Below are 25,454 nucleotides of genomic sequence, written 5' to 3' on the forward strand. Positions count from 1 at the left end.
CCCCAAATGCTGACCAACCCGGGCCTGTGGGCCACACCAGCCAACCCCCCTGGGAGTCCTCCCTGAAGTAGCTGTCTGGCCAGTTAATTAAATCAGAGTGGGCTGTCGCTCGCGGCAGATTCCTGCAGAATGCACAGGGTCCAGGGCAAAATCAAAGTGAGAGAAACCTTGTTCAATGCCAAAGAACGTCAAGAGGGCACAGCATCAGCTCTTGAAACTGGCTGCAGGGCTGTCCTAAATGCAGGGGACTCCATGTGACGTTCCAGTCACCCACCTGCCAGGACCCCAGCCCTCAAGTTCACGCTAGGGCCTGGGGATCTGCCTGTCTCCCAGATCTTCCCAGGGACTCTGGCACAGGTGTTCCTTAGATCTCCTTGGAAGAACAGCTCCGTTAGCATCCAGCTGACTCTCGGGCTCTCCCTCGAGCAAGGGTGGCCAGAGGAGGCATCCTTGAGAGGCATGGTTTCTCCAGAAGTGAGCACAGCCTGACGCGGATGTCCTCACCTTTGACTCAATCCTAACATTCGGACTGAGGAAATCCTCCCTCATCAGGCCATGGATGAAAGAATCACTCTATGGAGTGGAAACACACCTAATTCGGGCTTTGCCAAGGGCAGGATTTGGTAGAAAATAAATGACTGGTGTCCTTGGTCAGTTGGTGGGAGCAAGTGGGAGGCCGCCCTGGGATGAAGCATGACCCATATATATCACTGGAAAGGCGCTTACGTGATTCAAAGTTTCCATGGGGCTAAAAAAAAAAAAATGAGAAACATCTGTTGGAGCAGTAAACAGCTGTCCCCCCAAGTTTCCCGGCTCCAAGAGGATGCCGCGGAGGGCGGGGCTCCTCCCACACCTGCAGCTTCCGTGCTATGCTCTCGTGACAGTCCCCGCAAGGTCCCCAGCCAGCGTGATGACAGCAGGCTCCTTCCAAACAGGAAAAGGAGTCGTAACTCAAAACCCACTCTTCTGCCAGGCCTGCAGGAAGCCAAGCCCGTCACCACAGGAGGCCGTTTGGTTTCCTCCTGGAGAAGGCAGGAAGTGGGGGACTGGGAAAACGACCTAAGACGTACTCAGACATCCAGGAGGTGGGAGTCGCGCTCCGCTGGTTCAAATGTGACCATGATTTGAGACTGTCACAGAAATTCCGTCAGGGTGGACTGCCACATCCAGAATATTTATGCCGCGTTACCAGAGGCAACTTCCAAAATCCAAGAGGAAGAGGAAGCAACACTTCAGGTTGGCTCCCGCTCCAAAACAGGGATGGGTTTTGTTTTCCTTCACGCAGACTGGCCAGGGCATTCTTGTTTCTATCAACAGAGGAAGAAGGCTGGCAAATTTACACATGAATCACCGCTGAAGACTGGTCCTCTCCAGGGACAGTGGGTTGGAATTTCAAAGATAACTTTATCTTCTGCCACCCTGCTGCACCGTCTTCCCCGCCTTCCTTACCTGTTCGCTTTGTTCCATTTTGTTTTAAGCAGGCGAGCATCTCCTCGGGCCCTAGAGGTCCGGGGGTTTGTGGTACACGCGTGCACACGCACACACACACACACACACGCATGCACACACGTGCAGGTGAGGCTGCAAAGCCCTGCTCTAGAAGGGGTCAGCCACCCGGCAGGGCGGCTTCCACCACTAGGGGCCTCCCGAAGAGAAGTGATGCCACTTCCTGAGCCTTGCAACCCAGTGCCCAGGTCCTGGATGGATGGCCTCCCGGAAGGTGCCACGTCTTTCAGGACCCACAGCAGCCCCAGACCGGTTTGGACTGGCAGATGCAGAGCCATTAAAGAAGCCTTCCCTTTGCTGACAATGTGTGGACTTGGTGGTGACCTAGAGCTGTTGGAGGACTCGACCCCTGGGGACGCGTGACAACCTCGCGTGCTTCCATCGGGGCAAACACGAAAGCGGGATACCCGGGGCAGCCTCCCCAGTCCGGCTCCCCGCCCCTCCCTGTGGTTGCCCGCAGGACCCAGATGCAGACCAGGTGCAAGACAGCGCAGGCTGCGGCAGCCGCTACGGGTTTTAAACACCGCCCCTGGCCCCTTTGGGAAAACCCGGCAGCCCATGATTTGCCTTTAAATCCCTCCACATTGGCCAGGGCGGTCGCCAGTGGGCCTGTGGCTCTAGGCGGCTTGAGCTCTTCAACTTGCGGTTACTTCATTTGCAAAATAGGGAAGAACCCCACTGCCGAGCCGTATTTGCATACTGTTTTTGAGATGATCATCTAGGAGTTACTTTGAGCTTTTTGAAACGATTGGTTTTCTAAACCACGCCATACTGGAACCCTTGTAAGCCCAGGACTCGTCACAGTGCGGGCACACAGTGTGCTTCTTAAAAAATCCACGGGGAGTCCTGAAGGTGTCTGTACACATCTGCATATGGTTGTAAAGCTGTGCTGTCACTCCCTGCACCTCCTGGACACTCTCTCAGCAAATTCAAGATGATTTACTCTAGTCTTTCCAGCGGGTGACCAGAAAAGACCCGATCCAGGGCCAACAACCACCTGTGCTGCCCTCAAACTCCAAATATTCTTATCTCCAGCGTCTTCACACACAGTGCGGGCGTCTGGTGCTGGGGAGGCTGGGTGTGGCCCGAAGGTACCAGCACCTGAGAGCTTTTGCTCTTGAAGATTCCATCAGTGGCTTCCGGTGAGCCCTGAGTGCTGTTTCCTCCTGGGCCCCGGGGTGTGGTCAGGGAGCCACTCAGTCGCGTCCCCACACATCCTCTGTCCCCACGAAAACCCCCAACAGTGCTGCGGCGTGGGTCTCATCTTCCCACCTGGTTCCTGTGCCCCCCCCAATCCCCACCCACCCCAGGCACCAGCCCAGCAACAGAGAGGCCCCGAGCCTGGGCCTAGGTGACTCTGCACAAGTGGAGGGAGAGTGAGCGCTCTCGAGTCTGAGAACGGAAGTGAGTGCGAAGGAGCTGGCTTCCACAGGCAGACCAAGCACGTCAAGGAGCCCAGAGTCCTTGAAGCACTTCCTGGTGACCCCAATCATTCTGTTAGTAGCCGCCATAATAAACACTCAGGAGCACCTCTCCACTGACGTCTTCCATAAACCCCCAGGGTCACATACTGCAAACCTCCAGTCTGAAGGCGGAAACCATCTTCCTGCTGCTTTGCTGCGTCTCAGCAGGACTCAGCCTGAAGGGGTCAGCAGCTCTAGAAGGTTCCTTATTGCAGAAGAAGCCATACTTCTTCAGAGGGCATGACTGACAAACCCCAGAAACTGCATGAATGCTCACTGAAGCACAGGGGGCCCCTCTTGGGGCCAGAGCGCTGGCCTGCCCGGGGATGGCTGAGGTATGGGGGCGGCTTTGGTGACGGTCACTGCACATCTGAGCAGCATTTGAGTCACTCCCATGTGATCCTCGGTAAAGACACAAATAGACCCTTTGATGTGTCGGTCCTGAACTGAGAAGCCATGTGCTTGCCGGGTCCTACAAAGGGGTTTGGGGTTCCCTCCGCCCACTTCCTCTTCCTTTGGGTGAAAGGAAAACACACGGAAATGACATGGAAAGGCCATCGGGCCCAATACTTCCTGTCGCTGCCCCTGAAAGCCTCAGCACACATGAGGAGGGGACCCTGGGGTGCAGGGGCTACAGTCACAGGCCGGGCCCTCCGGGAGCCAGGGGGAAAGGCGGGGGCATAAAGCGTTCGTTGGCCCTGCCTTCCAAGAGCTGTTTCGTTCAGGTGTCTGCATTCATTTACTCATTAGATCCACATTGACCCCGTGCTGGCTAGGGGCCAGGCACTGTGAGGTGCATTGAGAATTCTTGGTGAGATCCTTGCCTTCCAGAAAGTTCCATTTTGGGGGAGGGGGGCCAGATACACAAGTCACTCTCACTACTCAGCCATCTCCTCCCACAAAAAAAGTGCCAGGTGCTTACGATGTCAGAAAACTCGGTAATTGTGAAAAAATCCTGTTATCGGGAATCAGCTCCCCTGTATACCAGCTCTAAGCCAAATTTAAATATAAGTCTGGATTGGCAAACTGGATTGACTGCAGGGGAAGAGGGGGAGGGGAGTGGAAAGAGAGGTTTGTCTCAAAGACATCATCTACGAGGCCTTCTCAAACTAGGTCTGGAGCAGCCACCTGCATGTATCGTCCCCAGATGGTTCTCTTTGCACAAAGGTGGCCCTGGATGAGAGGCAGTAGGCCGATCCCCTGAAAAGCCTGAGCAGAGCACACACCTCCTCCACTTACCCTGTGCCCAGTCTGCAACCAGCCGAAGAGCACCTCAGAGGCATCCAAACCATCAAAGTGCCGGTCCTTGGGCAGGCTGGCCCCGGCCAGAGCTATCACAGTGGGGAAAATGTCCAGCACACTGCAAGAAGAACAAGACAGCATCGCCCCCACTATTTCCAGACTCTCTCCCTGTGGTCAAGGCCCACCCAAGCCAGCCCAGACTGAGCACTGACATTCTCCCTCACAGCCCGGCTCCCCACCCCCTGCCTGCCTCTTCTTTCTTCAGGTTCCACCTGGATTTCTGCTCCCTGAAGAGGAAGAATGGCACAGCGGTTTCATACTCAAGCCCTGCGGCTGAGAGTTACCTGGCCTCAAATCCCAAGGTTGCATCTATCTGGCTTCTCAATGCCTCAATTTTCTATTCTTTAAAATGGGCATGATGATAATAGTGCCCACCTCATGGGGTTTTGTGTGGATGAGACACACAGAGAAGGCATGTAGAAGACCTCTGAACGGGCTCACAGGGTGCTTGTGTTATAATTATTCACAAGAGGGACACCTGGGTGCTCAGTCAGTTATGTCTCTGCCTTCACCTTAGGGTCATGATCCCAGGGTCCTGGGATCAAGGCCCTTGGTTGGGCTCCCTGCTCAGGGGGGAGTCACCTTCTCCCTCTCCCTTTGCCCCTCTTCTCTCTTGTGCTCTCTCTTTCTCAACTAAATAAATAAAATCTGTTAAAAAAAATCAAAATGGGGCGCCTGGGTGGCTCAGTCGTTAAGTGTCTGCCTTCGGCTCAGGTCATGATTGCTGGGGTCCTGGGATCAAGCCCCGCACTGAGCTCCATGCTTGGCAGGAAGCCTGCTTCTCCCTCTACCACTCCCCCTGCTTGTGTCCCCTCTCTTGCTGTTTCTCTCTGTCAGATAAATAAAATCTCTTTTTTTTCTTTAAAAAGGATATTTAAAAAAAATAAAATAAAAATTAAAACTGTTCACAAGAGCATTCCTATGGACCTAAGAACAAAGGGGTTCTACCTGTTACCAGCTAAGCCACAGGCACTAGCTGAGAGGGGACAGTGTGTGACAGGGACCTGCTAGAGAAGGTACACTTCGTTATTACTTCCCTGGGTCTCTGTGTCACAAATATTCAGTCTTTGTTTAAAATGCCGTGGTAGGGGCGCCTGGGTGGCTCAGTGGGTTAAGCCTATGCCTTCAGCTCAGGTCATGATCCCAGGGTGCTGGGATCGAGCCCCACATCGGGCTCTCTGCTCAGCGGGGAGCCTGCTTCCTCATCTCTCTCTGCCTGCCTCTGCCTACTTGTGATCTCTCTGTCCAATAAATAAATAAAAATCTTTAAAAAAATAAATAAATAAAATGCCGTGGTACATGAAACAGTCCACCCCTTTATTTCAGTTACTTTTTCCCCATTATAAAACAGAAAATGTTTACGGTAGGAGAAAAAATACATAGAACACGTAGAAATATAAAAGAGAGAACAATGCACACATAGTGCATTACCCAAAGCTAGCCACTGTTACCATTTTGGTGGATTTTGTTAATGTGATTTTTTTAAGTCATGTGGTACATAAATTTTACTCTGTTCTAGGGCCCATCTCCTGCCAGCTTTCTGTGCTTTGTCAGGAAAAAAACTCTCTGGTGTAAACGAATGCACTGTCCTTTCAACAAGGCTGTTTCTATCCAAGGGCCAGGCCAAATGAGTCAGTGGGCTGCGAGGCAGTCACGGAGGCAGAGCCAAGGTAAGCCCCCTCCACCCCAGCCACAGAGAGGCCCTGCTTTGCCTGAGGCTGGGCACAGCCCCGAGCTTCAGGCATACTTCAGTTCTCCCCATACCCCTAGGGCAGAATCTCTCCCTGGACAATGGCACAGAATGTTTCTGGTTTGCCTTCAGCTTTCATGGTCCACACAGCTGGTGGCTTGTCTCTGGAGATACTCGGTCCAGGAGCTAGCATCCCACATAAGCCAAGTCAAGGAGTACTGAGTAAGCACTAACGGGGTCCAGCACAGTCCAGAAGCCTGTCCAGAGTCCAAGGATCCTGGGACAAATTGGGCAGTGCACAGCCCTGCAGTGCAGTCCGAGAAGGCCACGGTGGCCAGGGGCTGTTGGTTCGAGCTTTCTCTAAATGGCACCCCTAAGAGAGTCTGGCGTCACAGACGGGTCACATCCATGTGCAAGGAAAACAGGATCTGTGCTCTTTTGGAATGTAGAGCATACTTTCTTTATTTGCCTTAACGTTTTCTCCCCGGTATCAGGAGGCTTCACAGCTTCTAATGGATCAAAGCATGAAGTCTAATGCTATTGGGACCTAGCATCTCAGAATTGGTCAGGGTCCTCAGAGATACCCTGTCTACCCAGAGCACAAAGAAAACCTTGGCCCACAAGAAAATCATCAACATCTCTGATGACTTGCCAATGTGGCACTGATTGCCAAGCCCCGGATGTCACCCAGTCTTTCCTTCTGTCCTGGAGGAAGCCAAGCCCCTGAGGTTAGCCCTGGAAGAGGGGGCTCTTGGGCACACGTGGTCCCAGTGCCATCCCAGTCCCCAGCCAAGGTGTGAGCTTGGAGAAAATGCTGGTTCTACGGAGACCACCAAAGGGAGCCTAGCTGCTCCCAAGCTTAAACCTCATCCAAGAAACTGGTCCTGAGAGTCTTTAAAACCTTCAAGAAAGAGACAACACCACCAAAAACAGAAAAAAACAAAAACCAAAAAACCTCCAGAACATACATTTTCAAGTTTCTGTGGCTGATGATACTTGGGATGGAAGCTTTGGGCAAGGCCACATTCTGCCTTTTATGGGCTCTTTGTGGGTCCTGTCTTCCATACAAAATATTAAAAATTCCATTTCACAACTGGGTTGACAGAAAGATGCATAGAGAAATAATGCACACTAAATCATTTTCTTCAACCTACAAGTTCTTTCTTCTCCTCCTGATTTTAGAAGAAACTGAAAATCTCTTGCATCCCTATAAATCTCATGGGCCTGGCCCTGGGCCCCCTGCCCCCACCCTAGCCTCAGGGACAAGTCGGTCCTGGCTTCTGGAGGTAGGAAACCCTGCTTCCCTGGGCCTGCGGTTTCTCTGCACAGTGACCCAACATGCTGCCATCAGAGCAGGCAGGGCTTCTGCTGCCCATAGAAAAATAGCTTCTTTCCTTAATACGGCTGCAGCCAGGCCGCGCACAGAAAGCTGTTCAGAGGGAGTGTGTGTCCTTGTGCTCCTCTCCACGGTGTTGCCACAGGAGCCTGGGTGCGGAGACCCTGCGACGGGGAAGGTGCCGTGGGGTCCGGCTGGCTGAGCACACGCGCTGCCAGGAGCTCGGGGGGCAGCCCAGCAGCCCCAGAGGACGTGTGTCAATGGGAACTGGGGACAGACCATGCTGGGCGGTCCTTGTGGGAGCACATCCATGGCAGAAGGGCTGGGAAGGGAAGCGTTTCCTAGAAGCTGGGACATTGTATCTGGCGAAAGGCGGTGTGATCTGAAGATGGGAAGTGGGAAGGGCAAGGTGGTTGCCAAGGGAAGGTACTTGAACACAGAAGGAGGGGACAGCAGAACTTCCTCCAGGTCGCAGGAGAGTGGGAACTGTCCCTAGGACACGGGAGCAGCTCCTTTTTAGCATTTCGTTCTAAGTTTCTTCCTGTTGTAAATCCTTCTGCTGAGCCCTGGGAATAGTAGGAATGCACCCCTTCTTAGCCTGAGCCCCTCTGCGAACAGTATAGAAACTGCAGTTTCCCCCAGGCCCCTGCCTCAGGTCCCCCTTAGAGGCGGGCAGAACCCCACAGCATTGCTTCCAGGCAACACAGGCGTCCCCGAGTGTCAGGAGCCCCCACCACAAAGCACGCACATCGTTCCCTAGCAAAGCACGGCTTGGGGTCGGGGGTGGGTGCGAGGACCCCCCCTCCCCCCGCAAGCTCCACCACCCATTGCCCACGGGAAGTGGGGGGTACTCTGAAAGGAAGTGTGTGGCTAGACCTTGCCCTCGTGGTGACATCTAAACCACAGCACGCTGATGTGAACGCGGTCTTCTCAGGGCTTTGACTTCCGGCCTCCCGGACCAGGCCTCGGGACAGGGCAGCAGCAGGTCAATCACCCTTCCACACTACTGACGGCATTGCAGGTAACCCAAGAGGGGCTACCTGCTCTCCTGCCTAAATGGCACCTTTAGCTGTTTTTCCAAAGGAGATTTGGTCACCTTATACTCGGTGCAGGAATCTCGGATGCTCTGTTCTGAACAGAGACAGCACGCTTCTGGCTCAGAGATGCAGAGCCTAAGCTTCGCCTCTTTGTATCTGGCGCTCAGCCGGCCCCAGTCTGTCCTCCCCGGCATATCTTGTGCTGCCTGGAGGCGTTTTGATGGTCACAGCTGGGGATGGAGGGGCCACTGGCATCCAACAGGTAAAGGCCAGGGACACGGCTCAACCTCCTACAGTGCAAAAGACAGTCCCCTCCCCACCCCCACCCCAGCAGAGAAAGATCCTGCTCAAAATGTCAACAGTGCCAGGCTTGAGCTGTCCCGCCTTAGAGTCTGAGGTTCAAACCACCAGGCCCTTTTTATGTATGCTGCCGAAGCCCTGACCTCCCGAAAGCAGGTTAACTCCGAACCATCAGGAACTTTCTGTCTGATTCGCTCACTGCTTCATCCCCGGTCCCTAGAGCAATGCTTGGCCCACAGCTGGACCCAACCATAAATATATGTTGAGTAAAGGAATTCCCCTCACTCTGTAATTGTGTCACTGGGCTTTGGGGTTCAGGACATGTGTGAGACCTTTCTCTGACCTCGTTACGTCACATGGGTGTGCAATGGAACATTCACAGTGTCTCTGAATGGGAACCAAAGGAGTAAGTGTGGACCCCTCTTCCCGCGCCCCCTCCCCCAATACACGTTTTACTGTCTGTATTCATGAGTGTTCAGATCAACCTGTCTCTCCCCATCACAGCTCCAGGCCACCAGAACCGAGGCATGAAGGAACTCTGGCCTTAGCTCTGAATGGCTCTGGGGAGTTCTCTCTGTTGTGGAAGAAGCTCTGTATCCCCTCGAGGAATCTGGTACTAGCCCAGGTGCTAAGCGCTCTGGGAGCAGGTGTCTGGCCAGGCGCCCAAGGACATGAAGTATTCTCATCAGTTTCTTGAAGACGGATCATAAGGCTCTTCTCCTCAGAGCGGACCCTGAAGGAGTCATGGAAGAGAGCCCCGGGGGCCAGTCCTGGCAGGAAGGACACTCCACCCAAGTCGGCTTTCACGGGCGGATTCAGGCGGGGAGACAGCAAGGAGGCGAATGCTATGGGGACAAACTCTCTGGCTACAACTAGGCCAACTTTAACCACCACCACCCCAAAATCCTGTGGGGAGCTGATGGGGCCTTATCAGTCTTGTCCTGCTTAAAACTCCAGAGTCCCCAGACAAATGTTATCTTGTGCCAAGACTCGCTTTTTTCAGTCAACCAAACTATTCCAAAAGTCAGTTGTCCCTTCTGAGGCCTTGAATCATTAATGCGAGGGTACGATGCTTTCACGGTGCTGTGGCTGACCCCAGGAGCAAACACCCTTCTCAGATGGGAAGCACGTGCCTGGTTTTCAGCGGTGGGACTTGAGAGACTGCCCGGTGACTCGAGCATGTGCAGCCCAGCCTGTGAACGCTTGGCCCGACCGCACCAAGTCAGCCCCATAAAAAGCAGCCCTTCTGGCCCTCGTCCCGGCCGGCCTGACATCACAGACTACAGCCCGCGCTGCTGTTGTCACACCTGCTCCCCCCTCGCCCCCAACAGCAAGCTGCCCCCTCCTGATTATACTGTACAGGGCTCACCTGGAGTCCTGGGGGCCCCCAGGCTGCCAGGGATGGCGCCTACCCCCTCCCCGCCACCCCTTGCTTTCCCTAGGTTCAGTCTTTCTCCTCGCACCCCACCAGCTCCAGGGAGGCTGCAAGGAGCCCAGGAAGCTTGTTTTCCTCTGTGAGGCCGTGTTCTTCAGGCCACAACACATTCGGCTGAGGGAAGAGCCTCGCACATCTGTCTCTAACCAGACGCAAAGCTCTGAGCACATGAACAGCACCCAGGCCCCCTTGTCAGCGAACACAGAGCAGAACCACAGAGAGGAAGTCCCCATCCGGAGGAGTGACAAGTTCCCATCGTAAGTGTCGGTTACAGAGAGCTGCGGGCCACGGCTCTCGGGATGGCACAGCACAGCTGCGGGCCGCGCCAGAGACCTGGCCTCCGGGGTCTGCCTTCATCAGGAGGGAAGTGTGAGGGTGGGAGACGGGCACGTTCACGGTTCACGGTCGTCCTCCTGCTAGACGGAGCAGCCCGTGAACTCACCTCACTGGAGAAGCTTCACTCCCGGAGGGAGGAATGGCCTCACCTCCTTCTCCCTCCCTTCCAGGGTAGGTGGACACAGAGCCCCCGCCATGGCTAGTGATGTGCTGGCTTCACACGGGCCCCCTGAGGCCACCTGCCCTACCCCCCGAGAACAGAATGGCTTCAACGGTCTACTCCCTCCCTTCCGCTGAGCCCAGACCCGAAGGGCAGAAGCTGCTGCGACAGCAGACGCCACCACCCTGGCTCGGCGTCACAGCCACGAAACCCACCCAGTCCCCTCTTCACTCCACCGTGACCTCCAGAGGACGGCTCGAAAAGAGCCACTGCTGCTCTCCCCAGCACCTGGGACTGCCTCCAGGGAGATCGGAGCTGCCCTCGGAGCTCTGGGGGTACCTGGGAGCATCTGGCCAAGGCACGTGGCCGAGGCGGCCTCTCTGCTAACGTCGGTCTGTGATTTTCTTGCCGCATCCCAACATCTCAAGAGAGTTCGGCTCTCTTACCTTAACAAGGCGGTGCTGGTAACATTGGCGGGGACTGTGCCGGGCCAGTAAGCCAGAGCGGGGACCCGGTGTCCTCCTTCCCAGGTGGTCTGCTTGGCCGGACTTCCCCCTGTGAGGGGACACAGACAGTTGGTTCTCTAGGACCACGGTCCTTTCCTAAAGGTCCCCTGAGAGTGTCGGATCACTCCCGCAAACCAAGGCCTTCTTTCTAACCAGCTCTTTTTACTCCTCTAGCTCGCATCTCCATTCCGTGCTTTTGCTGTCCTGGACTCAACATAGGTACACGGTCGCTTCTGTCACTCTCTATTGAACCCCACCCCTTTATTTTCTTCAGGTCAATTCTAATACTTGAAGTTGTCTGGTTAGTTCATCGACTTGCTGACGGTGCATCTCCCCATCATGAGACTCCACCAGTCTCATACTCCCAAGGACACGGTACATATTTAACAAACAGGTTGAATAAAAATGACATTTCTCCCCACTGATCATCATGTGACTGTTTAGGATTTTTTAAAAGAAAGACAATTACTTGAAAAGAAAGGAAGGCTGACACTCCCTCAGCTATCTCATCTGCTCGACGCCCAACAACTGATTTGGCCTGGATTTTATTGTTGTATTTTGGTTTACTTCACTTCACTTTGTTTTTCTTTGAGTTAATGAGTCGTTCTCATGTTATGGAGACAGCATTAGTAATAGCTCCGACCTCTTGCCTCTTGGGGGAGTGGGTGCTGGGTGGGGTAAGAACAATCTATGTGCGATCTATGAATTTCCACTTTGGTAACTAAAGGAATTATTTTCGTAACCACGAAGTCAAAAGTGACCACGGCTATGAGGATGACCCGCGGGCTGGAAGAGATGAGGTCATGTTTTATGGAAACATCCTGAATTCATGTAGCACTGAATTAACCATGACCATCCCCACCACTCCCACACACACTCCACCCTCATCCTAGTTGAGCCAAGGATTCCACAAAGTTAGCGTGTGGAAAGTCCTTCCAAGGCAAACGCCGTATGTAGCTCACGCAGAGCGCGGTCATGCAACTTCCCCATTTTGGGCAGCGCGGAGAGGAACGCGGTGATGATGGGCGGGAGGGGCCACAAGACCGAGGCATCTGTCCTTCTGCACTCACTCCGCTGCACACGGAACCTTGGAAGTCCCTGGCCTAGCACACCCTACCGGAAATGCTCGGCATTCTTGGCATTTTCTCATAACCAGCTTTGGAGTCCCCCAAGTGTTGAAGAAAGAAACAAAACATAAAACAACTCACGTCTACAGGGCTGTTTATGCTCAGGGGTGTGGGACTCTCGAAACCAAGCAGCAGGCTGAATGCGAAGCGCGCGGCCCTCGGTCGAGAGCCGCCCCTCCCATAAAGACATACAGAGCCCACTCTCCACTTTTCACGCACATGGAACAGGGAATCCAGAGCTGCAGCGAGCCTGAACTGCACTCCCACGTGGCTCTGGAATGCATAACTCGTGCTGCAGCTCAAGGCCAAAGAGCAGAGAGGAAGCATCCCTGATCGCACGTGCTAGGGCCCTGCGGATAATTCCACCCACAGCCCGGGGAAGGACATCTGTATGGAAGCTTGCGTCGGGGGACAGATCATTGAAAATAGGGAGCCTGTGTATTTGCATATCCACGCTCCACAAAATTCAAATAGACTCGCTTCATCTCTGAGGACAGATACAAAGGACAAGTTGAGCCCCCAGTTGGAAGAGGCAAGCCATGCTTCTTCCTTCATGCAAGGGTTCCGAGGACAGTCATGCGGAAGGCAGGAGCTCAGGGCGGGCACAGCCATGGGCTCGGGCACCAGGGCTGGGTCTCTGCCTCCAGCAAGTTTCCAGAAGGATGCACTAGCACCTCCTTAATGCTTTTGCTAACTGACCTTCACCACCAGGGTTCTGCTGTGCACCATGACCTTTGTGTTGCTCTTTTCTCAAGCAACTCATTTTCCTAATTTGGTTTTCAGTGGGGGGAAAAAAAAAATTATTCAATACGTTTGTCTTATTTCAGCAGCAGGCTGAAAGCTGGAGGGATTAGGAGGAGCCCAGCCAGCTATAAAAAATCTGTGGGTCAACAGAGTGGACAGTCCACATGGAAAGATTCCAGAGTTAAGAGAAAGAGGATGGCTGTGTATGACCACTTGAGGAGCGGTCCCCTCTGTTTTGCTGGGACTGGCCAGCCAGTGGCCCTTTGCACTGTGGCTTCCAGCTTTAAGAGAAAGACACACACATTCTAACCAGGCCCACAGACTTCTTCCTATAGCAGAATTTTATCTTAAAGGAGTCCAGAGGATGAGTGACCAATTATAAAAAAGATCCCCCTTGTTGAATCATGGCATTGTACACCTGAGACTAACAGAACACGGTATGTGAATTACACTTCAATTTAGACCATTTTTTTTTCTTAAATCCCCCTCAACGTGGAATTGGTTGCTCTACATTCGAGTATCTCATTGGCACTGCTAGGTGGACAAACTTTAAAGATTCCACTAGCATCTTTGGTGGGTCCCCAGAGTCATGGCGTCTGATTATTAGAAACATCTAACAGTGTTTGCTTCGGTTTATCTGCTCCAGATAAAGCGGAGTCCCAGGATAGCTGTCCCTGGCTCCCCAGTACTCTGCAGTGATACCTGCTCCCCCTAATGGGAACTCGTTCTGAGTTAAATGTAATAATTACAGTAACAGTATTTATTAAGCCCTTCCTAAGCACTTAGTTATAGTACCTATAAGTGTAATGCTAAGTGCTTCACTGCATTATCTCATTTAATCCTAATGACAACCTTGCAAGCGAGGCATTCGTCAGATGAAAAAACTGAAGCTCAGAGAGGCTAAGTCATAGGCCAAAGGTCACACAGCTAGCAAACGGCAGACTCAGGATTTGAATCCAGGTCTAATGACACAGCCAGCCCCTGACCCATTATTCTAGGACAGTGACTCCCACCCATCCCTGAATACCTATTAGAATCCCTAAGGGAGCTTCTAAAAAAGACCCAGGCCAAGTGTCCTTTCCCAGAAATTATGACTTAATTTGCCTGGGATGGTACCTGGACATTAATGTCTGCTAAAGCTCTCCTGGTGACTTAATGAGGAGGGTGCCCAGCTAGGACAAGGGCAAGGAGGGCAAGGGGCAAAATCAGGAAGTGACACAGTGCATTTCAAAATTAGACGTGGCTTAAATGCATTTTAAGCATAAGTTTTGGGGTTTTTTTAAAGATTTTATTTATTTATTTGTGAAAGAGTGAGTGAGAGAGAGAGAGAATGAACAGGGGGAAAGGGAGAAGCAGACTCCCTGCTGAGCAGGAAGCCAGATACAGGGCTCGATCCCAGGGCCCTGAGATTATGATCTGAGCACAAGGCGTACATTTAACTAACGGAGACAGTCAGGTGCCCCAAGGGTAAGTTTTATACTGCCCACACCTTTATACCTTTAGGCTGTAAGCCTGTTAGTTACAAGAAGTAAGAATAATGGTTAAGTCCATAAATTGAACTTCTAGGCACTTTCTGATTTCAAATTAAACTTCTGCACACTTTTTGATTTCAGAAGCTACCCGTCAGTTCAGATAAACCTATTTAAGACTTTGACCAGTGGCACCGGCACATTACAAGTGTTCGTGACATTTGGCTGTCTAGGGAGAAATGCATGTCTTATGGTCGTGAGAACACATTCTAGTGCCCTTGTGGTTAGTTATGACTCTAATTAAGGCAGAACCTCTTACTTAAAGCAATAAATATTTAGCCTCAGCAACCAAAACATAAACAGATCCATGATTCATGAATTTGCTTTCTTGTTCTTCCCTGGCTGCGGAAGTGAAGTGGCATTCCATGATGCGCTGAGGACGGGGAAGGCCAAGGAGGACTCCCCACCCCCCCATGCTGGGGAGTAGAGACATCTTTCCCCGGAAGGACACCCCCCCCCATGCCTCAGTGAGTCACACAGGCAGCCTGGTGAAGAAGTAGGTTCGAAAAATTCTCCCTATAAGAGAAGCCCCGGAAGAGCCCCCCAGAGATTCTAACTCAGTTAAGGCTAGGGTGGGGGCTCTGATCCTGGGTGATTCGGATGCCAGTGGTCCGAGGACCAGAGTTCGAGAAATCTTTGTGAGGGAAGTAGGAGGATGCCTTTGGAATCAGCCAGGTCTGGCTGCCCTTCCCTTCTCAACGTGTGGACTTGGACAGAATTCTTAACCTCCCTCAGACTCCATCTCCTCAGCTGTGAAGGGGAAAAATGAATGTGCTTATCTCATGGGGTGCTGGATTACATAAGATAGTGCATATAGGGGCCCTGGGTGGCTCAGTTGGTTGAGCATCGGGCTCCCTGCAGGAAGCCTGCTTCTCCCCCTCCCTCTGCCCCTCCCCCCTGCTCAGGAGCACTCTCAAATTAATAAATAAAATCTTAAAAAAAAAAAAGATAATGTACATAGAGTTCTGTGCAAGGTCCTTTGGCATAGTGCCTGCCGGAAGCGCCTGAGAAGCGCCATCCAAAAAAGCTCAAAAAAATAAAAACAAACAAACAAAACTACCTACAGGGAGAAAAACAGCAGAAGTTGCAAGCTGGCAGCTCACACGCTGCATTCAGCCCTCTGACAGTCGGGTTTGGCACGGACAGTATTTTTTGAACTGATTCTGAATGCCAATAGACAGGGCCCGCTCTCCAGTTTACCGAATCCCAAACACTGCCCACAACTTAGGAAAACAAACGTGCGTTCGTGTATATTACCTGCCTGGTATTTGTATTTGTGAGTCAGGTAGAAGGACGTGCCTGTCCTGAGCAGTGGGCATTCTATAACCTTCTAAAGAAGGAGGCTTTGTTTCTAAATATAAGTATGTGTCCTTGCCAAGGATACCCGTAGCATACTAGTTTTCTAGAAACACAGGGCAGACCGGCCTCTGTTTGGATGGAGGACTCTGGCTGGCCTGGGGTGGCCTTGAACGCGGTGATGGGGACATTCCAAGCCGGGTGGCCAATGTCCCAGAAGGAGACACAATTTGACTTCCACAGGATCTCCACCAGCGGGCTCTGCACACCCCCGCCCCAACCAGGGCCAACAGCCAGCATCCCATGTCCCTCTCTCCCTCACCCAGCCCCACCTCTGACCTTTCTCCACCCCACCCCCTGCCCCCAAGCGGAACAGAAGGCCCAGGATGCGGAGCCTGCTTCCCAGTGGGAAAGCTTACGCAACAACCTGATAGCATCAAATTACAAACAACCAAGGTCTCCTAGAAGCTGAGGATGCCAAATTCAACAGAATGTTTCCTCATCACCAAGGGGGAGGAAGGAACAGTTCTGCTCTTCAAATAAAACAAGAAAAGATTTTCCAGACAGAGGAGCAGTCACTTAGGGGACAAACAAGGTGCTGCTTCTGTCCCGGGTAGGAAATAGGTCTGGAGTGGGGAAGGGAGGGCCGGCTGCTGGAAGCCAGGGCTGCGCTGGGGCCAAGGGGCTCTGTGTCCGTCGTGGGCATGCCCCTCAGGACCTCTTGATTTGGAAGAAAGCAGAGGCACTCTGCTCTGTCCCCAGTTCCCTGGTCCAGTTTCTCCTCACCCCTGCAGGGCGCAGGCCAAGCCCAGAGGAGCATCTTTACTCCTGCACAGGGCAAAGACATTGCTCCAGGAGACGCTGCCTCATCGCATCAGCTGAGCAAGGCAGCTTGGCCAGGAAAGGAAAGGGAAGACAAGGAGGGGGGCCCGGGGCCCCAGGAACAAGGGAAGGCAGCGCGTGGCCTGACGTAGCGGGCTGGCCATGGGGAGAAAGAAACAGGGCTCTGGGTACTGTTTGTCCTCCTCTGTTGCGAAAACATTGACTGCCTTCACCCTTTCATCTGCTCTCAAGACCGGCCCCTTGCAGCAAGATGTGCAGGCATCCCACTGAAGAGGAACCTGGATGAGGAGCAGGTGATCCAGAGGGACCCCCAGCCTCTCTCCTCCCTCAGCCTCTCTGAGCCCCCCCTGCCTTGCCCCTTCACACAGGGGTCTGCCTGACTTCCCAGAGCCCCCCAAGCAGCATTCTGAGCAGGGAGGCGGAGGAGGGGTGTGGAGGAGCCAGACGGGAAGCTGGTTTGGAGAATGAGGAAGGGGAAGTGTTTACCCAGGCAAAGTTCACCTTCAGGCTTTCCTGAGAAAAGAGGAGAATGGCATCCGGCCCCCTCCCCACCCAGAATTCAGAACTGTGCACCACCACCACCCCCCAGGCACACAGTAAGCCACACGTGTTTATGCCTCGCCCCAAAAAAAGAGTGTTCTCTTTTTAAAAATTTACTAATATTATAATTTTATTTGACTTGAATAGTTTAGCTCTGCTTGATCAGAAAAACAACACACACATGCTTTAGCTGTGAAAAATTCCATTTTCTGGTCCTATGCGAAAGCAACATCTAGAGCAGCAGAGGGGAAGAAGTCATATTCTCAAAAACAGGTAAGTCCGACTGTTTCCTGGAGATACCTCATTCATTTTTCATCGTCAGATGTTACTGGCTATTTCTGGTAGGGCCAGACAGTAATACTGACCAGTTTAGCTTCCAGACTGTTAACCAACCATCCCACAAGGAACGGGCTTGGGCTGAAGACCCTGTGGTGGCCCTTGGCATACACATATTCTAAAATAGATGCTCCAAGGAAAAAGATCCAAATTCACCAGAGTAGGAAATGAGAAGACCACAATCCAGCTTCAGAGCAAGACGGAAGCTCAGAACACTGGAAAGTCACCCGTATGTTATTTAAGTTGCCCATGGCCTTTGGTGGGGCTAGACATTAACACTGACCAGTCTATTTCAGCCAGGAACGAAGACATGGAGAATCACGGGGGTTAGGAAAGGACACGCACAAGGCTGGGTGGTATTGTGGGCAGTATGCCAGCCGACTCTCCCAGCCGTAGTGCAAGCAGGGTCTACAACCCACTTTACAGGGGAGTTAACTGGGCTGTCCAGGGGAGGGGCCCAGTGGTCAGGGATTCTTAAGCTGAGTCAAGATTCAAGCCCCAACAGGGCTTCCAAAGCACTTGGAGTCCCACACCTCTCTATTCTGCCTCCTGCAGATTCAGAAAGATTCACACCATTCCAGGAGCCAAAGATATTTTCCTTGATGACCATGGGGTCCGAAGAAGCAGCACAGGATTTTCCAGAAGGCTGAGCAGTTAGCCGGGTATAACAGGGAATGAGTAAGAACCAACATGCAGGTTAAGTAATGAACTGGTGGCGGTCGAATGACACGGCCCCCTTGACCAATTGCTGGCTGCGGAAAGCCCTCCACCCTGCTCGGCCTCAGTCTCCTTGTGCGGCCGACCGGGTGGCTGGGATAAAGATTGCCGAGGTGTCCTCCCATCCTGGCATTCTTTGAGTGCAGGGACATTGCCGGGATTCTGTCACCAGCAGTTCTCAGTCAACCTCCAGGGCTTGGTGGAAATGAGTCAAGTCTTGCCCCCCGCCCCGCCCTCAGCTCTGCTGGCATAAGAAAGGTCTTCTAAACTTCAACAAGGGGCTGGCAAGACTGGGAGATGGGGGTGGGGGGCAAGTGTTGAAGGTACAGGCAGTTTTCACTGGGGGCGGGAAGGCCAGGCGCTGGGCAGAGGTGAGGGCCGCACCCGCAGCCAAATGTGCTCCACGCCACTGAACCGTACACGTCAATAGGACTAATCTTCTGTTACAGAGTCTATAAAATGTAATCACGTCGCCTGGACTCATAAAGCCTTTCCAAGATTCCACATTTCTTTAGAATTAAGGCCAAAATGGTCTGAAGGAAAATGAAAGACCCTTGACCTCTGGCCTCAGCTCTCCCTTTGGCTTTGCCTCCCCCTGCTTTATTCACTCCTACGAGCTCCAGACAAAAACACAGCTGCTGGGCAGCTCCCCTGCGAGTCCCTAGCTGTGGCCTACTCTTTCTTCGAAAATCAAACCACTCGGGAAACCCTTCCTGTCTTCCTCCCTGGTGAGCGAGATGCCCTTGCACTCCCCTTTCTCTTGGAGTCCTTATCCAGGATTATAACCTCCCACCTCAGTGGAGGCTCCCAGCACGGTCCAACTGAACTGCCTGCAGTGACAGAAATGTCTCTATTCACACTATCCAATATGGCAGCCACCAGCCACCAGCCACATGTGGCTTCTGAGCCCTTGAAGTGTGGCCAGGGTGTCTGGCATACGAGACAGGGTAGCTCTCGACAGGAGGGGCTCAGATTTTTCATCTGCATCAAAAATCACCTGAAGGACACGGTAAAACACAGATTGCCAGGATCCCACCCCAGAGCTTCTGACTCAGTAGGTCCAGGGTGAGGTCCTAGAACTCATGCATCTAACAAGTTCTCAGGTTGCACTACTGCTGCGTGTCTGGGACCACAGTCTGGCAACTACTGGTCTCGATCTGAAAGTTCTAGGTCCATATGGTTTCTGCATGGATATTCAGGCTTGGTGGTTCCAGGAGTTGATCCCTGGACAAGCCACCTCAGTGTCCCCTAGGAACCTGTTAGAAATGCAACGTGTCCATGGCCACACTGGACTTGCTGAGTCCGAACTGCAGGATCCCCAGGGGACTGTCTGCGCATTAAAATATGGGAAACACTGGTCCAGACCGTCCCTCCTTAAAGTCAGGTGCATTCTCGAACTTTGTGTCCCCAGCACAGAGCCCGGCACGGGACTCAATCCCCGCCCCCCCACACTCTGAGATCATGACCTGAGCCAAAACCAAGAGCTGGAAGCTTAACTAACTGAGCCACCCAGGCGCCCCTCAAAATTGTGTTTCTCATGGGGCAAAGAACTTCCCTCAAAGAAGAGAGCCCCATGCCCCATTGCGATACCTAACTCACTATTTCAAAACTGTCTCATAAAGCGGAGAGAGACAAGATAAGGCTGGTCTAGATAGGACATCAGAGGTCAACTTCTTAGGGAAAGGAGAGCTATCTCCAGAGGAACCACGTACTGACGCAGGCTGACCGCCCCAGCCAAGATCTCCATAGGTTCTGGAATTTTACCCTCAAGAGTCCTGACTCCAGGCTCGTTCAGGCTTTCCAACTGAACACTGCAGCCAGTAGCCTTGGCCTGCGAGAGCAGCAATTACAATCAGCTAATGCAAACCACTCCCGGCTCCCACCCCATCTTTCTAGCCTACTGCTGCAAGGACAAGGCACAGTTATACCCTCCTCTCGGCCTGGCAGCTTTTTCTGCCCATTTCTCTGGAGAGCGTTCCTGAATGAGACTGGTCAAAGCGGTTGCTACGTTTGGAGAGAAACAACAGGTGAAAATGAAGCTGACCCATCACCGAACGGGGAGGGAGTGGGGCACCCAGTTCTCCTGACCCCCAACTCGAGGCTCCAGGCACAAGACCTGGCCACAGACACATCACCTGTGAAGTTCTCCGGATCTGATTGGAACAGCAGGTTGAAAGTAACAATGGTCGGCACTTCATTCTCACCACCAGACATGAGATACGCGAACATTCTAGCTTCTAGGTAACTACAGATATTCTGCCAGACTAACAGGAAAAGCAGTTTGTGTCCTCTGACCTGGAGACAGTGGAAGCCATAGCCCAGGAGGCTGGACAGTGGGAAAGCCCAGCCTGGGGAGGGGGGAATTCCCCCCAAGCCCACCCTGAATCCCCTGGATATAACCACCTTCAAAAAGATTTATTTTAATTATTTAGGACACAAATAAGACCAGTTTGTTATACAAAAAAATAAATAAATAAAATAAAAAATCACACATAAACCCTCCTTCCCCCACCCAAAGGTAATTTTTTGTTAACTTTTGATACCTCTCTCAAGACTGATCCTGAGGATTAGTATGCTTGTTTTCATATAATAAAATCAAACTTTATATATTGCTTTGTAACCTGCTTTATTCACTGAGGAGTATTTAAGACAAGTGTTTCCGAGTCAATAATATGCATCATTCCAGCAGTTCCCGAGAATTTCCTTAAATGTGCTTATCACCATTTCCTTAAGCACTCTTCCCTCGCTGGACAGTTGGGTAAAGCCCAACTATTTTTTTTAAAAAACCCATGTGATGACCATCCTTTCACATCTATTACTGTGCACTTGGCTAATCAGGAGGAACTGATGCATCAGCAGGCATATTTTCCAAGCCTTCAGTCCTTACTGCCAAATTGTTCCCAGCTCAGCAGCTCTTAGAAAGCGAGGTCCTTGGAGGGCAGCTTTCCCAGAGCACATGGGCACTGAGCAGGGCGCCGAGGAAGATTTAAGTGGAAAGAGGCAGTGTCGTGCAGCGGGGAGCTCACTGACTTGAACCTGGGGAGCAAACCTGCCCCCCACAAGATGTGTGACCCTGGTCAAGTTATTAGCTTCTCTGAGGCTCTCCTTCTTTATATGTAAATAGAGGTGTTAGGGATAATGTGTATAAAGACCTTGCATATTTATGCCCTGAATGTTTCCTGAATGGATGAAATGGATCCCTGGTGGGATGGAAGGATGGATGACTGAAAAAAAATAAAAAAGGAAAGAAAAGAAGCAAGGAGGAAGAGCGGGGCAGTGGGATGAAAGTCAAGGTGAAGTGTATTTGTTGGAAGGTCGGACTGAGGGCCCATCCCAAGGGAGTCCAGGGTGGTGGGACGTGGGGTGGTCAGGCTCAGTAGAAACTCTCATCTGTCTGTTGATTTGTTCCCCAGGAGCTGGTGGCTGGTGAACAGCTTTTCTGGGTTTCATAATGATGGCCAGCCAGAAGGCCTGCAGAGAAGCGGATCCTCCCAGAGACAGACCCCACAGCCAGCCTGGGCTCAGCATCCCCAGTATGAGGCGCCAACCCCAGCTGAGTCCCTACCTTGATGAACTTGCCACGATCCAGTGAAGGGACCCACGCTACCTGCCAGCTCACACTTCTGCGCCCACGGGCCGTTGTCTCCTGGAAACCAAAAGAAGCAACATGTAGCGATCGATAGGCTCATGGATGCTTTTGCCAATTCTCTCTCCCTGCTCCCATACCCTGTCTCAGTCAGAGAAGAATCTCTAAAAACATGTATGATCCCTGCCTCTGAAGAATGACCTGTCATAAGAGGCCTGCCTCTACTGGGCGCTCATAGAGGTGGGCTTTCCCTGCCCCAAGTTAGCCCCAGGGGGACATTCTCGTCTTAGATACTATTATCTTTTATATAGTTTTATAACCATCCTTAGCCCTGCAGCTCTTTCTTGAGCGCCTAGGGGGCACCCAGTGCCTCCCCGACATGATCTCATGATCGTCCAACACACTATGCAGTAGACACTATCATGAGCTCAGTTTTGTAGGTGAGGAAACAGGCTCAGAGACGGTAAAGAGTCCCGGCCCAAGTCCCAGCCCGAGTCCCTGCCTGCCCCAAGAGCAGGGCTTGCAACCACTGCCCCCATTCCAGACAGGCACCCAGGACCCACAATGCCTGGATAGGTCCTTTCTACAGCTCTCTAGTTCAGCCCACTCATCCAGAAGATATGACCTGTGACCGGTAGCGACTGGAGTCTTTGGGACTGGGAAGACCGTGAGGAGGGAACCTGAGAACCACTCAAGGACTACACAGGTTTGCAAAGTCAAAGTCACTGCCAGATGGCCCTAACTCAATACAGAAGAGGCCGGCAGGGTACCTGCTCTCTGTGCAAACTCTTCCAGCGGCTCAGCCTTAGAGGCCCCAGTGGGCAGGTGTTCGGCACTCAGGCCAAAAAACACTAGCAGGACGCCAAGTTCAAAGCAAGCCCCCTGCCCCGTGAAAAAGGATCACTCAGCCAGATTCTGCTCTTCAGAGCAGGGGTGGGCAGGGTTATCCATTAGATCTCAGTGAGCTGGCTGGGTTTGACTACTTCACCTGTAAACCAGAGGAATGTGTTTTCTTTTGCTGTGTGGTCAACTTTGTCCTTGATCTGGCCCACCAGGCTGTCCATCTCCTGGAGACTGGCGCCGTATGGCCTCTGGCCCTGTGAGTCTGCTGAGAGTTGCGTTCTGGATAAGGGCACGTGCATATGGGACAGGCCCATGTACAGCAGGAAGGGCCTTCCGCTGGCGCTGAAATGGGAGAGGCAAGAGGTGATTTTCCAGAAGGCTTTGCAGGCTTGTCCAGGGTCTCTGTAGCTCTCATTTGCCTCAGAGAAGAGCCCCAGGACACCCTCTGCCCTATGCTCAGGAAGCACACATCGGTCTACAGCCTTCCAAGGGAAGGTAGAGGTCATCTGGTTAGCCAGTTAAAAACTGGGAGTCCTTGTAATCATTGTGAGTGTCCCCTGTCCCTGACTTGGAGCTTATTAAATGTGATTCGTGCTGTCTAAATTCACCGTCGTGGTAACCCTCAAGTTCCCTTTCCCAGATGAAGCATCAGAGGCTCGGGGAGACGATGGGACTTGCCCAAGGTTACCTAAAATAGCAAGTGATAGAATCTGGATTCAAATTCCCATCTGGCTGACCTGCTGCTCTTTAGAATCCAGGGTAGATGTAGTTTAAAACTGTCTCTGCTCTTTTGCAACCTTCAGGCCCTCACATTCATTCCCAGCCTCTGCCCTTTCTAGGTGAGTGGATGACTCGCATTGACCACAGGCAATTTCAAGGGCACATGTGAGCATCGGGAATCTCTAGAACAAGGCCCTATTAGACGCCCAGGTGCTGGCTGCTCCTATTCTAACCACACCAATTCCCCTCCAGAGCATGGAGAAAGCCCAGGTTCTTGGCTTCCTGACTGTCCCCGATGCCCACCCCCAGGCAAGGACCAGGATCCAGCCTTGCCTCTTCTGAAACTGCAGGGAATATCACAGAGTCCCCACAGACCACACCTGCTGGGCAGGGTGTCTTTTGGGGATCTATTAAGTTGGAACAGAGAAGTGACAGAAGCCCGGGTCTTTTCTACACCAGCTCCCCCCCGTCCCCGCCCACCCGGAGAGAAGAGTTTCACGATGGCCCTGCCTTAGCTTAGCCCAATTTACACCAGCCCATGTCAAGTCCTCTGAGTGGTCCCCAGCTCGGCCTCAAACGCACTGTCCCCCACATCCTGACTCCCGGGACTGTGCCTGTATTCAGCTCTCATTGTCAACAGGCATAAAAGTCAGGACACAAGTCCCATGACTGGGACCTCGCCTCCATCTTTTTTTTTTTTTTTTTTAAAGATTTTATTTATTTTTTGACAGAGATCACAAGTAGATGGAGAGGCAGGCAGAGAGAGAGAGAGAGAGAGGCTCCCCACTGAGCAGAGAGCCCCATACCTCGCCTCCATCTTAACCAACAGTTTCTCGGCAACATTTCTAGGGCTGCGTCGCCCAATACAGCAGCCACGACTCATGTGCGGCTATTTAGGTTTCAATGAATGAAAATTAAATAAAATGAAGAATTCAGTGTCTCACCGGCTAATGCACAGATGAGCCTTGAAGACGCTATGCTAAGTGAAAAAAGCCAGGCACCAAAGGACGAACACTGCAGGATGCCACCTAGAGAAGGTCCAGAGAGGGTCAACTTTGTAGAGCTAGAAAGCAGGACACTGACACTGGAGGGAAGGGGAAACTGGCTTCTAATGAGCGCAGAGTTTCAGTTTAGGATGATGAGAAGAAGTCCTGCGGACGGATGCCAGTGACTGTTGTCTAACAATGTGAATGTCCTTAATGCCTCTGAAATGTATACTTCAGGGGGTCAGTTTCATGTTATGTCTATTTATCACTATATAGGCATAAATAAAAATTCTATATATTATATGATACATATTATCTATTCAATTCAGTGTTTCGGTCGTCCAAGCCAACTATTTCAAATGCTCAGGAGCCATGGGTGGCTGTTGGCTACCATCTTGGACCGCACAGATAGAGAATATGCTCAGCCTGGTGGATGGATGTGGTGGCAGCTAGTGCTGATTTCGTGTCTGTTGCCTGTTCTCCCGGGGACGATAATGTACAGTCGTATAAGTTGTGTCCTGCGCCAAGATATCCTGCTGAGAGAATGATTAAATGCCTAATTCCAGCCCACAGTCCACCGGCCACCCCAGGCGCCCCGGCAGAGATGAGCAACCACCCAGAGGGGGCTCCTGTTTCTAACAGGTAGACACCATGTGGCAGTGGTGTGCGGCTGAAGTGGGCTCCAGCTGCAAGGATTTTGCAAGCTAGTTGTTACACATGACCATAATTAAAAATTAAATGATATCAGCTTATAGTGAAATAAATCATGTGAAAAGCCGAAGTCATAAATTCTTACAATTTATCGCTTCCTGATTATTCCGCTACGTTTTACTACTATGCATGCCTTGAGATGATCTTTTGCATCTGTGTGGTGCCAAGGCCATTGACCGTGTCCTTTAGCACATCTCTTACCAAATCCACGTTTGGTGACATCTTGTTTGTGGCCTGAAATTAGCCAATGTGAGACTATTCACACCACGGAAATGGACAAATGTTCCAAATCAGGGCTTCCCTGCACCGCCATAGAGTGCTGGTTGTTACTTATTTACCAGGTGGGGGCGTGGGAGAGGTTCCACTGCCCACACTTTGTCCCATCCCCATCATGAGTCTCTAAGC

The 25,454-nt window shown here is 52.0% G+C and overlaps 1 protein-coding gene across 2 annotated transcripts in view; it reads right to left on the minus strand.

Annotated features, from left to right (window-relative positions):
• ARSG (arylsulfatase G) overlaps positions 1-25,454 on the minus strand; it is a 96,979-nt gene that overhangs the window by 3,941 nt on the left and 67,584 nt on the right. For both annotated transcript variants that reach the window (XM_044247567.1, XM_044247568.1), the window contains exons 7-10: positions 22,778-22,974; positions 21,769-21,849; positions 11,012-11,120; positions 4,209-4,329 (exon numbers count right to left, since the gene is read on the minus strand). In XM_044247567.1, the coding sequence (XP_044103502.1) occupies positions 4,209-4,329; positions 11,012-11,120; positions 21,769-21,849; positions 22,778-22,974 (508 nt within the window). The remainder of the gene's footprint in view (positions 1-4,208; positions 4,330-11,011; positions 11,121-21,768; positions 21,850-22,777; positions 22,975-25,454) is intronic.

Source organism: Neovison vison, chromosome 5, assembly GCF_020171115.1.
Source record: "Neovison vison isolate M4711 chromosome 5, ASM_NN_V1, whole genome shotgun sequence".
NCBI lineage: Eukaryota > Metazoa > Chordata > Mammalia > Carnivora > Mustelidae > Neogale > Neogale vison.